Source organism: Alosa sapidissima, chromosome 20 (assembly GCF_018492685.1).
Source record: "Alosa sapidissima isolate fAloSap1 chromosome 20, fAloSap1.pri, whole genome shotgun sequence".
NCBI classification, from domain to species: domain Eukaryota; kingdom Metazoa; phylum Chordata; class Actinopteri; order Clupeiformes; family Clupeidae; genus Alosa; species Alosa sapidissima.
This window is the reverse complement of record NC_055976.1, coordinates 28953829-28967456: the sequence shown is the minus strand read 5'-3', so window position 1 is coordinate 28967456 and position 13628 is coordinate 28953829. Positions and strand designations below refer to the sequence as shown.

General features: G+C 46.8%; 1 protein-coding gene across 1 annotated transcript in view; it reads right to left on the bottom strand.

The window, feature by feature from the left end:
- Positions 1 to 541: 541 nt before the first annotated feature.
- Positions 542 to 13628, bottom strand: part of rnf111 (ring finger protein 111) — a 46656-nt gene continuing 33569 nt past the window's right edge. Inside the window, 11 exon segments of the mRNA XM_042073987.1 lie at positions 542 to 2616; positions 4196 to 4299; positions 6717 to 6803; positions 7183 to 7278; positions 7453 to 7533; positions 10568 to 10688; positions 11611 to 11736; positions 12457 to 12604; positions 12607 to 12751; positions 12753 to 12802; positions 13507 to 13516. Coding sequence (XP_041929921.1) covers positions 2499 to 2616; positions 4196 to 4299; positions 6717 to 6803; positions 7183 to 7278; positions 7453 to 7533; positions 10568 to 10688; positions 11611 to 11736; positions 12457 to 12604; positions 12607 to 12751; positions 12753 to 12802; positions 13507 to 13516 — 1086 coding nt within the window. The 3' untranslated portion in view covers positions 542 to 2498.

Genomic DNA, 13628 nt, shown 5'->3' with positions numbered 1-13628 from the left:
ATGTTGTGAATACATCGTACATCGTGCCAATCATGTGGTATGCTGTGAATACATCGTGCCAATCATGTGGTATGTTGTGAATACATCGTACATCGTGCCAATCATGTGGTATGTTGTGAATACATCGTGCCAATCATGTGGTATGTTGTGAATACATCGTACATCGTGCCAATCATGTGGTATGTTGTGAATACATCGTGCCAATCAGGTGTTGTGATCTCGCAGCTGGAGCATGGTTGGTGTATCATGTTTCATGGAGCATTGTGCACGTGCAGTCCTATCCGAAATAAATTCCCGATAAGTGCCCAAAAAGCGTTGCAATATGGCCGCAGAGTGGAGGGACTTGCCTAAAAGGACTTTGGTTATACATGTAGAATAAGATACTGAACACAAGCAGTTTGGGACGTTAGCATTTAAAAACACTGATCTTTATAAATCTAGCATGTAGGAAGACTCGCCGTGCTTTTAAATATAGAGGAAAAAAGCAGGACACTGAACCACAGCAAAGCCTTACCGAAATGACATACCAGACACAAGGTACAACAGTTACCTAATTTTTATTAATATCATTATTTTAAAACTAATATAAAGCCCACGGAATACCATCCGGCGGGCCCTTGAGTCAATGAATGCATGGCTACCAGCCCTCAGTTCTGCAGCCACCATGCCATTCAGGATTCATTACAGTTTCTGCGTGTCTTCCGCCGCCTCGCGTCCGTTTCCCCTCACAGCTCAGGAGCGCTGGAGCCCAGATCCATGGCCGCAGGCGCTCGCTTGCTCGTCCGTCTGTCTGTCCAGCACAGCTGTGTGTCAGCATGACTTGAGCGTGCCAATCGCTCGCTTGTCCGTCCGTCCAGCACACCAGTCTCTTATGTGCAAGTATATGCAAGTTATCTAGAGAATAACATTAGTGTTTTGCTTCTGTGGCAATGAAGAGGTCTCTACCGCCACAGTGCTTAAGAAGAGAAGACCAGAGCGAGAGAGGGAAGGAGAGAGCAAGAGAGGGAAGGGGAGAGTGTGAGAGGGAAGAAGAGAGCGAGAGACATAAGGAGATGGGGAAAGAGAGAGAAAGAAGAGGGGGAAATGGACTGCTCCCTTCACCTCTAAATGGAGGATGCATGTGAGGTGGGAGTTCATGAAGAATGCTGGGCTGGGCTGGATAGTTTTGGGGGGGGGGGGGGGGGGGGGGGGTCTCTCTCGCTGGGCTGAGCTCAACGCTCATGTGACATCAGATCAGTCTGTGTCCATGTGATGCTGTTCCCGTGGGAACCACTCAGCACGACCCCGTGACCTCTTATTCAGGCATGGAGGACGGGGTGCGAGGTGGGGCGGTGGCTGGCCTCAAGGGTGCATACGCGCACACACACACACACACACACACACACACCACTCTCATCAGGGCATCAGTCCTTTTGCTATTAAAAATAGAGGAACAGTCTAACACAGAAAGGTGACATTCATACAGTTCTTTTCCTCAAAAATACATTTGATTAAAGAATTGTGTTAAGTGACACGTTAAATCCATGAGAGAAGGGCTTGGACTGGTGGGACACATTGGGGAGTGTGTGTGTGTGTGTGTGAGTGAGTGAGCGGGTGGTTGGGTGATAGAGTGTGATGTGTGGGTGTGGGTGTGTGTGTGTGTGGGGGGGGGGGGGGGGGTGTTGGTATGTCCATTACTTGTAAGGGGAAGTGACTTGATGGTGAGGTTGTGCTCACTACGGCAGCAGCCAATCTCGCTAACATGATATCTCTTTTTTTGTTTTTCCCCATAAAGGAATGTCAGGAATCACTCGAGGGGGGAAAAAAACCCAAAAAACTCTAACAGATCACATCATCTAAAATGTAAACTAATCGATATACTGATACGGAGAGTGAGTCCTGCAATGCATGTTTTCATCAGAAACGGAGGTCGACATTCGTGTCCAGTAAAGCAAGGCATTAGGTATAACGTTATAAAAATGTTGCTCTGCGGGAGCGGCTCTCCTTGCCTGGCAGTTCATGGGCTGGGCGCCAGCCTAGTTCATTATATGTGCAAAGAAATGCATCGCAAGGAACCATGCAATAAACAAAAACAAAAAGAGATGGAAAAATAAAATAAAATAAAAAGCTTCATAAATACAACAAATTCACAATCCACAATGGAGACGTGGTTTCTAGCCGAGCGGGCAGGACGCTTGAGTCGGGGCTGGGGGCGGGACACCTCTCCTTTCCTCTCTTCTGGTTGGTTAAAGTTCATTCTCTCCTTTCTTCCGACTGGCTGAAGTTCATCCTCTCTCCTCCCCCCTTCGTGACGTGACGTGACGTGACATAACGGTTGGCGCTGGGGGGTGCGGGGAGTGATGCCATCTTTGGTTGAATGCGTTACTCGAGAAGAAAGAGACAAAACGGAGAGAGAGAGAGAGAGAGAGAGAGAGAGACAGAGAGAGTGAAAAGAAAAGCTAAACAGAAGGGTAGGGAGTGTAGGAGTTCCTCCACGAAGGAACGCTGGAGGAACAGCATCAACTTTCGGAGGATAGCTGGGCCTCGATGTCCACTCTGCATATGGGGCACTTCTTATTGGTCAGGAGCCACTGGTCCACACATAGCTGATGGAACAGATGCATACACGGCAGACGCCTGGGAGAGAGAGAGGGAGGGGAGAGAGAGAGGGATGGAGAGAGAGAGGGATGGAGAAAGAAAGACAGAGAGGAATAGTGAGAGAGAGAGGGAGATAAATGGAGAGAGGGTGAGAGACAGAGGGAGATACATGGAGAGAGGAAGAGAGAGAGAGAGGGAGATACATGGAGAGAGACAGAGAGAGAGAGAGAGAGAGGGATGGAGAGAGAGACAGAGAGGAATAGTGAGAGACAGAGGGAGATAAATGGAGAGAGGAGGAGAGAGAGGAGGGAGAGAGGGAGAGAGAGGAGGGAGAGAGAGGGATGGAGAGAGACAGAGGAATAGTGAGACAGAGGGAGATAAATGGAGAGAGGAGGAGAGAGAGGAGGGAGGGAGGGAGAGAGGAGGAGAGAGAAGAGGGAGGGAGGGAGAGAGAGGTTCAACAGTCTTATCAGACGCCTGTTTAACATTCTTACATTTACACCAATATAACACATCCAACGTTAAAATGCAAATTAAAAAGACATGCTTACATGCTCCAGAGAGAAAGGGAGAGGAGTGGGATCAGCTGTGGGCAAGTTTATTACAAAGTCTCATCTGTAAATGTTCAATACTTCAACTCTGCTCTACTAGATCTACACGCTTCACCTGTTATGCTGTTCAACGCTTGTCGAAAAACGTACACAGTCCAGCCAGACACATCCCATGCTCAAGTCACGGTCAAAATGACACCAATCCATATCATATGCTTCTCACAGATCCTGCATGAAGTCTTTATCACCTAAATGAAACATTTGGCTGTGTTCTAGTATATTCCATGAAAAGACTGAAGCACAACGGCTTCTGCCTCTCTGATTCGTATGTATGCTAATCCAGCTGTGCTAACTTGTGCTAATGCAGCAGCTGTGCTAACTTGTGCTAATGCAGCAGCTGTGCTAACTAATGCTGGTCTCTCTTGCCTCATTAACCCATTTACTACTAAAATGCTGCTAAAAATGCCTGGAGAATCCTATGGCATTTTAGACTAAATAACCTTATTTTCTGAAGGTATTCTGAAAAAAATACTAAGAATTGTCAACGTCTACCAAAACTTAATATCTAAGCCTCTGTAGCACCTAGAAACATGAAATAAAAAGCATGCTGCGCTACGCAGCAACCGGCGGGAGATAGAATGTTGCATCCGGACCACTGAATACAGCATTGCCCTCAATATCACTTCTGTGGTGCAACATTTACTTTAGAAAGATAAGGTCACTACAGGTGAACGATAAATCAGCAGGAGGATCAATAATAAAAGGACATGTAGGTTTCTGAAGAATACACGCAGCTCCCATAAAAGACCAAGAGGGGGCAGAAGAGTTCAAATTTCACTCCCATCACGAGCACAACTAAAATAGGCTCACGTTTCTCTTTCTGGATCTTGGCCATATCAGACTTTCCAGAATGTACACTCACTCACTCACACAGAAGGAAACATGCAGGCAAGTGTGCAGATGCATATGCACACTCATACTGTGGGTGTCTTCTCTCTCTTCCCAGACAGAGTCTCACACACACACACACACACACTCACACACACACAGTGGTGTTGCATGCGTACCTGACGTCCTCTCCTTCCTCCAGTATGGACAGGCAGATGGTGCACTTCTCCTCGGTGTCTTCCTCGGCTCCCTCGTCCTCATCCTGCTTCCCATGCAGCTTCCTCTGTAGGAGCAACAACCACACAGCACACACCCCCGTAAGCTTCACCACATCGGTCTCTCATACGCTCTCAAACACACACACACACACACACACAGCTCATACCATCAGCATATGTCAGGAGGCAGTTTTACCTGCACAAGCATGTGAACTCATTAGCCTTAAAGGTACCATTAAGGGTCATATCAGCTATAAGCTGCATGATTAGGGTGGTATGGGCTATAAGCTGCACGGTTAGGGTTATATCAGCTGTAACTGTATGATTTGGGGCACGTGAAGCTGCTCTGCTGAAACTCGTATCCCAGGCCGCAACTGATTCTGCAACACATACAATCCAGGTGCAATGCGGATCTCCAAGAGCTGCACCACGGCAGATCCGGAGGTCTACAAAATGTGCCAGAGCTGAAGCGGATGTCCGAAACCTGCACCACACCTGACTGGATCTGTTGGAGAATCAGCTGCTGTCTGAATGGGACATCTCCACAGAATCAGAGAGAATAATGGACACAGATCAGGGCTGGAGTGGTCACTCTTTTAAACAGACCAGAACTAGAGAGGCCAGGGTTTTTAAACAGAGGCCCAGAGTGATGGCACTATCTTTGGGACAACTCAGGGTTTTTAAACAGAGGCCCAGAGTGATGGCACTGTCTCTGGGACAACTCAGGGTTTTTAAACAGAGGCCCAGAGTGATGGCACTGTCTCTGGGACAACTCAGGGTTTTTAAACAGAGGCCCAGAGTGATGGCACTGTCTCTGGGACAACTCAGGGTTTTTAAACAGAGGCCCAGAGTGATGGCACTGTCTCTGGGACAACTCAGGGTTTTTAAACAGAGGCCCAGAGTGATGGCACTGTCTCTGGGACAACTCAGTCAAACTGTTACCAGTTGCAGTCAGGCTCTGATAGGAGCAACATGCGGGTTGGTGGTGACACACCCCAGAACTGTACAAAAGCACCAATCAATTCTGCCGCTTCCGGTTTGATCACCACCACCGATTGGACCACTGACCACCTTGCCTTTGAGGCTTTGGATGGGCTTAGAGAAGCGCCAATCACATGACCATTCGCGCAAGTCACATGACCGTTCTTCTAATTGTCTGTGAAATGCAGAGTCAGTGAAGGCCAAAGTGAGTCAAGAAACATCAGACTGACAAGGTCCAATCAGGAAGGGAACGTGAGTTTCTGCGCCATCGTCGTCAGATGTTTGAGTTTTAATGTGGACAGGTAAATCCGCAAAGCAAGAGCTTTCAAATGAATACAGGGGCCGACAGTGTTTTCGAAATCATTCCTTTTCAGAAGCTTGAAAAAGTAGTAGAGTAGATGAGAGGCGCAAATGCAATAAATTTAAGTGTTTTGGATTCAAACGAAAACGCTGTACTGCGGATGAAGCCTGAGAGACTCAGTGACCTGATGGACTGATTTACTAGCAAACTCCCATCACTCTGTTGATTCTGTGGAGAAGACTGCCCCGGACCCGGACACAAGTGTGTCAGCTTCACACCCCCCCCCCCCACACACACACACCCACACCCAACCACACACACACCCACGCCCCAAAGACAACGGTCTTATTTGTTCTGGAAGAAAGGCCCTGCCCAGATAACAGCTGCCTGTGAGAGCAATGTCTGTGCCACATCAGGGCTTTGTCTCACCAGCATCTGAGCTGCGTTCAAAACGGCTCACAAAGGCAAACGTTTCCAAATGCTTTTTCATCTCTGAACACACACAATCTAAGAGTTTGCATTTCTCTGCAAACAGACATGGACACTAGACTTAGTGTTATCGTTTAATTCAAACTATTGGGAATGTTTACACAAAACTGTTTCATTTTTTTTTTTTTTTTTTAAATGTTCACGTTCACAGAAAACGCGTTTGCCTGTTTGCCAAAGCTGAACGCATCTCAGAGCTTGGTCTTGATGACATCAGGGTCTGTCCAGGAACTGGATCAGAGCCACAGCAGAGGCAGAGCCAGATGCAGATGCTATGTGGAACGGCTTGGGACCATTTATGATAATCAGTCAAAAAAAAGCATCACCACATCACCAACAATACCCAAATACAAAAATAAATCGAGGAGGGGAAAGCATTGTATATACATATAGCACAACATCAGCATTACAGTAACAGAACTAGAGACCAGTATGAGTCTACTATACTCTGCCAGGCTATTCTGACTCCCAAATAACTAAAGAAACTACACCCAAGGCAGACACATTTGCCTTTCACAAACAGCAGCAGATTCTGGAGCGTTCCTGGCTCTGATCCAGGTCGATCCAGTCCAACCCGATCCGGTCCGTCCGACACCAAAGCCAGAACCGCTCCAAGGTCGGCTGCCATTTTGTTTTAGTTGTATATATTTTTTTTTTTTTGTGTGTGTCTTTCTTTTTTGTTTCCCAATCGATTGATGTGATTTTATTTCTCACCGAGGCTGTGGTTGCTTGCATATTTTCCCCAATAGATGAGCGTGTCTTGGGGGATAACTGTTCCTCAATGTCTGTCTTCCCCACCTTCTGGGATAGGTAGCAGGGGGTCGCAGGTTAGGTCACTGGGGGGTCAGGTGATCTCAATGCAGCAGCCTAGCCAGCTATCGCTAACTCGCTAACCAACCAACGCAATAAACACTACAGTACAGCTGCACTACCTTGACTGGTACATACATCATTTGTGGCATTTCATTTGTTGAACTGAATGAGTTAACTGTCTACAATTTGGTTGTGTATGTGTGTTGATCAAAAAGTCAAAAGGTCAGAAGGTCATTATTCTCCCTATCTCTGTACAAGATTTAATCATGCTACAGTACCTGCTAGCAGTAAACTTTACTAACTGTGACATTATCTTAAATACAACTGAACACACACACATACACACACACAGAGGGATGGATCGTACCTTCTTGTACTTGTGAGGATAAGTGCACCTCTCTATAGTTCCCTGGGACGCTCCTCTGTTTACTGTGCTCAGCCTGTCCTCAATGCGCAGGAGATCCTGGAACACACACACACGCGCACACACACACACACACACACACACACACACACACACACGCGCACGCACACGCACACACAGAGTGTGAGTATACAGTAAGCTGAAGAGTATATAATACAGGTGTTTGTGCTGTGCTGTGCTGTGCAGGTGATGACGCTGAGGCGGAACTCTCACCTCGTAGGTGCGTCCGAATCCAGTCATCCTGGAGGAGATGTAACGGATGTGGGGGTAGGGCATCTCCGACATCCCCGCGTGCTGGGAAAACAACATCAACAACAGCAGCAAGGTCAACAACAACAAACAACAATAACAATAAACAACAAGTGGTTAATTGCTTTTCTAAAACTGTTACTACAAATCTGGCAATATCTCATAAAATAAAGGCACAGCAACGAGAAATGTTACGATTTATTCATTCATATATAATCATTCTTCCGCCAAGAAATATATTTCCACTATCTGAATGGTTGCCAAGCAACGTCGAGACGCAGCTAGCCTACATTAACTTTTGTATCAATTATGGTCAAGGTGTATGTTTATGCTGAAATTTACAACGGCATCGAACGTGATACAGCCAATCACAATCAAGGACCGGAACTATCAGTTTTAGAATGCTACATAGAATTCCATTAGAATCAAATGCAGCAGTATATTAAGAGTTTGGCTATATCCACAGTATATTATATTACGCTATATCCACCATTTTAATGAATTTTCATAAATATTTTTTTTGTTTTCCAAGTAATTTCAGTAGCAATGTAATTGTATCGTCATCTGATTCATCTTTACTCAATTAAAACAACACCACTGCCATTTGTATGATATTACCTGAAATACACAATTAAATAGCATGACTAATATATAATTCTTTATTTCAGACACGGGGATCCATATCACAGTAAAAAAAAAACACAGTAAAAATGGAGATTTAACGTTTTTGAACCAAACTCTTCATATACCTGCAGCATTTTACAAGCATTTTACAGCTGACCTGCGCGTATTTGTACACTTCACTTTGAGAGAGCATGTAAACCACACACATAGAAAAACACGTTAAACTCATAGCTAAGTCCCGTCAGAGACGAAGGCATTGTAAAATTATCAATTTAGGTTTCACTCTCACTTACGTCTTGTTTGCGGTATAAATTCCCAGTAAGCATTATCTTCACATTACTTTATTCTGTTCTCACTGACACAGAGCTCTTTCCATTTGCCATTAAAACCAAAGACAGAGGAATTATTATTTTTTACCAGCTGGTGGCAGGTTAACCCTGAAGGTTCTGACACCTACAGAGGTTTCTTGTTTCATTTTTAAATCACAGGAGAGTACTCTCTCCCATTGAGAGAATCAGACTAGGAACACATGGAACAATGAAGGGGTGGATAGTGATCGCAAGTCTCTGTATGACTGATGTCTTACACACACACATACACACACACACATAGAAATCTTTGATGCACTCATTGCTTAGATACCAACACAAATGTGTGAGTATGCACGCACACAGAAACACAGGAAGCACTCATTATACACACACACAATGTGCATACACAACGTATTTCAACAGCAGCATGGTGACACACACACACACACACACACACACACATAGAATGATCCCCTCATTGGCTGCCGTGTGTGACGAACACCCAAGCAATCATCAGCGCTTCCTGTTTGAGAGGAAGATGAAGGCAGTGAAGCGTGACGCTCCCCACATCTGTTCACAATCCTAAATCACACAGAGCCACAGTCAGTGTGTGTGTGTGTGTGTGTGTGTGTCTATAGAAGAATGTGTGAAAGCATGTTTGTGATCCAAGCACATATATCTGTATGTATATGTGTGTGGGAACATGTTTGTGGTTGTGGGTGTATATGTGTGTGTGTGTGTGTGTGTGTGTGTCTGTCTGTGTGTTAACATGCACATATGTGCATGTATTTGTGTGTGGACGTGAGTGTGTGTGCAAGTGGGAAGATGTTTATGTCCGAGTGTGAGCCTAACTCTACGTCTGATGTGTACCTCTGTGTGTGTGACTGCCTGGGTACTCGTGTGTGTGCGTGTGTATGTAACTTTACGTGCCTATGCATATGTTTTAGTATGTTCCTGCATGTGTGTGTGTGTATGTGTGTGTCTGACCTATGCATAATTCACAGTGCATAATAATAAAGCACTCCGAAATAACAGCTGTTCCAGACACACTTTCTATCGTTAATCAGGCCCCTTCTCACATTTATGCTAATGTGCCAGTGTCCATGGCAACACACTCTGAGTGTGTGTGTGTGTGTGTGTGTGTGTGTGTGTGTGTGTGTGTGTGAGGTGAGTTCAACTTGTGGGAGTGTTTCTAAAATAATGCTCTGTGAGTATATATGTAGACATCAGTCATAATTCGATGTTTGTGTGTGTGTGTGTGTGTGTGTGTGTGAGACTCACTAAAAATGCATAGTGAACTGATATATGAAACTGTGTGGGTGTGTAACACTCACCATGAAAGGCATAGGGATGTTCTGTGTGACTGTGTTTGTTGTTAGGAGAGAGAGAGGGAGGGAGGGAGGGAGAGAGAGAGAGAGAGAGAGAGAGAGAGAGAGAGAGAGAGAGAGAGAGAGAGAGAGAGAGAGAGAGAGAGGTGTATGAAGGTGTGTGTGTAACACTCACCATGAAAGGCATAGGGAGAGAGAGAGAGAGAGAGAGAGAGAGAGAGAGGTGTATGAAGGTGTGTGTGTAACACTCACCATGAAAGGCATAGGGAGAGAGAGAGAGAGAGAGAGAGAGAGAGAGAGAGAGAGAGAGAGAGAGAGAGAGAGAGGTGTATGAAGGTGTGTGTGTGTAGCACTCACCATGAAAGGCATAGGGAGGGAGAGAGAGAGAGAGAGAGAGAGAGAGAGAGAGAGAGAGAGAGAGAGAGAGAGAGAGAGAGAGAGAGAGGTGTATGAAGGTGTGTGTGTGTAGCACTCACCATGAAAGGCATAGGGAGGGAGAGAGAGAGAGAGAGAGAGAGAGAGAGAGAGAGAGAGAGAGAGAGAGAGAGAGAGAGAGAGAGGTGTATGAAGGTGTGTGTGAAGGTGTGTGTGTGTAACTCACCATGAAAGGCATAGAGAGAGAGAGAGAGAGAGAGAGAGAGAGAGAGAGAGAGAGAGAGAGAGAGAGAGAGAGAGAGAGAGAGAGAGAGAGAGAGAGAGAGAGGTGTATGAAGGTGTGTGTGAAGGTGTGTGTGTAGCACTCACCATGAAGGGCATAGGGAAGTGGTGTAGCCTCGGTGAGAGAGAGAGAGAGGTGTGTGTGTGTGTAGCACTCACCATGAAGGGCATAGGGAAGTGGTGTAGCCTCGGTGGCGCGTGGTGGTAGTGGGGCATGTGTGTGTGCAGGTGCCCTGAAGGGTATGGAGCTACAGTCACTCCCGTCTCCATGCCCAGCTCCCTGCAACACACACACACACACACACACACACACACACACACACACACACACACACACACACACAAGAAACATCCATCAGAAAACAATCCCACAGGTGAACAGTACACATGTGGCAATAGAGACGGTGGGAAATGTTGCACAGCATAGGGTTAATTCCCCCACTCATTCTGCAGGTTATACATGTGTGTGTTTATGAGTGTGTGTGTGTGTGTATGTAGTACATGTGTGTGTTTATGAGTGAGTGTGTGTGTGTATGTAGTACATGTGTGTGTTTATGAGTGTGTGTGTGTAGTACATGTGTGTGTTTATGAGTGAGTGTGTGTGTGTATATGCGTGTAGTACATGTGTGTGTTTATGAGTGTGTGTGTGTGTGTAGTACATGTGTGGGTTTATGAGTGAATGTGTGTGTGTGTGTGTGTGTGTGTGTGTGTGTGTGTGTGTGTTTATGAGTGAGTGTGAGTAGTACATGTGTGTGTTTATGAGTGAGTGTGTGTGTGTGTGTAGTACATGTGTGTGTTTATGAGTGAGTGTGTGTAGTACATGTGTGTGTTTATGAGTGAGTGTGTGTGTGTGTGTGTGTGTGTAGTACATGTATGTGTTTATGAGTGAGTGTGTGTGTGTGTAGTACATGTGTGTGTTTATGGAGTGAGTGTGTGTGTGTGTGTGTAGTACATGTGTGTGTTTATGAGTGTGTGTGTGTGTGTAGTACATGTGTGTGTTTATGAGTGAGTGTGTGTAGTACATGTGTGTGTTTATGAGTGAGTGTGTGTGTGTGTGTGTAGTACATGTGTGTGTTTATGAGTGAGTGTGTGTGTGTGTAGTACATGTGTGTGTTTATGGAGTGAGTGTGTGTGTGTGTGTGTAGTACATGTGTGTGTTTATGAGTGTGTGTGTGTGAGAGAGAGGGAGAGTGTGTGCTGACCATGTGGTTCTCTGGTCAGGCTGGCGTGGATGGGAGGACATGGTCTGGGGGACGTGGATGTGGTGGCCATGGCCGTAGTTGGGGTGCATTCTGTGGGGGTGAGGAGGGGGGCGCTCATGAGCTCGCCTACAGGAAGGGGAGAGAGAGAGAGAGAGAGAGAGAGAGAGAGAGAGAGGAGAGGGAGAGAGAGAGAGAGGAGAGGAGAGGGAGAGAGAGGAGAGGAGGGGGTAAGAAACAACAAAATAAAATGTCCGCCATCACCAACCCCCTAAATGTTTGCTTAGAGGCTTTACAACTACACTATCCTCTGTAGACACATTTTACAGGTGACATCAACACATATTCTTCTAAACACATACACAAATACATGCAGACACACACACAAACACAGAAAGTACACGCAAATACACACACACACACACCAGCTTTAAATACTTTACATATGCACATACCCATACATGAAGAGTCATGCACAAGGTCACATGGGATTCTACTGGGCTGTTTCTAAAGCATACGCAAGCACACTGGACGCCTCTAGATTACAGCTGGATGTTTGTTTTGTAAACGACACATAACACATAAACATAAACACAGCGCTGGATGTTTGTAACCACATATGCATACAAACACACAAGGAATCTGAATCCTCCTTCTGATTCTCTTTTTCACATATACACATATAAATGTTAGCATTGTCAAACACTGACACACACACACAAACATATATACATACATACACACACCTATATGTGTATACAGAAATTCTGGGTCTCTTTCCCACTCATTCATACACACACACACACACACACACACACACACACACAGACACAAGCAGTAGACGCTCACGTTGGGTGCTGCATCATGCGCCTGCGCTGGGCCTCCATCCTGAGCATGTCGTGCTGGTGGAGTCGCTGCACCTGCGGGCCCAGGGGGGGCAGGTGGTGGGGCAGCGCGCCATGCTCAGGCCCGGGCACCGCCGGGAGGTGCTGTGCCAGGGCGCCCCGCTGCTGGGGCCGGGGAGGTGGGCATGGGTGGGCAGAGGCGGAGGGGGCGCGGGGAACGCGTGGACCGGGTGGGGGATGACGTAGTCGCCCTGGGGGGGCGCGGGGGGAGGGGGAGGGGGGTTGGCATGGGCGGTGGGCGTGGGGGCAGGCCGAGGAGGACTGGTGGTGCAGCGAACGAGCTAGACCGTCTGAGAGATGGAGAGAGAGAGAGAGAGAGAGAGAGATGGGGAGAGGAGATAGAGAGATGGGGAGAGGGAGATAGAGAGAGAGAGATGGAGGGAGGGAGAGAGAGAGAGAGAGAGAGAGATGGGAGAGAGGGAGAGAGAGAGATGGGGAGAGGGAGAGAGAGAGATGGGGAGAGGGAGATAGAGAGAGAGAGATGGAGGGAGGGAGGGAAGAGAGAGAGAGAGAGAGAGAGAGAGATGGGGAGAGGGAGAGAGAGAGATGGGGAGAGGGAGATAGAGAGAGAGAGATGGAGGGAGGGAGATAGAGAGAGAGAGGGAGAGAGAGAGAGAGAGATGGGGAGAGGGAGAGAGAGAGATGGGGAGAGGGAGATAGAGAGAGAGAGATGGAGGAGGGAGAGAGAGAGAGAGAGAGAGAGAGAGAGAGAGAGATGGGGAGAGGGAGAGAGGGAGAGAGAGAGAGATGGGAGAGGGAGAGAGAGAGAGAGAGATGGAGGGAGAGAGAGAGAGAGAGGAGAGAGAGAGAGAGAGAGAGAGAGAGAGAGATGGGGAGAGGGAGATAGAGAGAGAGAAGATAAGAGTGGGGGGGGGGAGAGAGAAGATAAGAGTGTGGGGGGAGAAAGAGGAAAAAGTAGTCATACATTATCTGCCAAACTTCTGTGATCTAATAATGTATAGTTAGTATTAGCACATGTGAGCTTCTATGTAACCATGTGTATGCTGATTTTACAGGAGTGTAGGAAGGGTTGCAGGAGGAGTTCAAGCGGCAGGAGAAGAGTTGTGGCTGTGTGTGTGTGTGTGTGTGTGTGTGTGTACTCACAGGAGGGGTGTA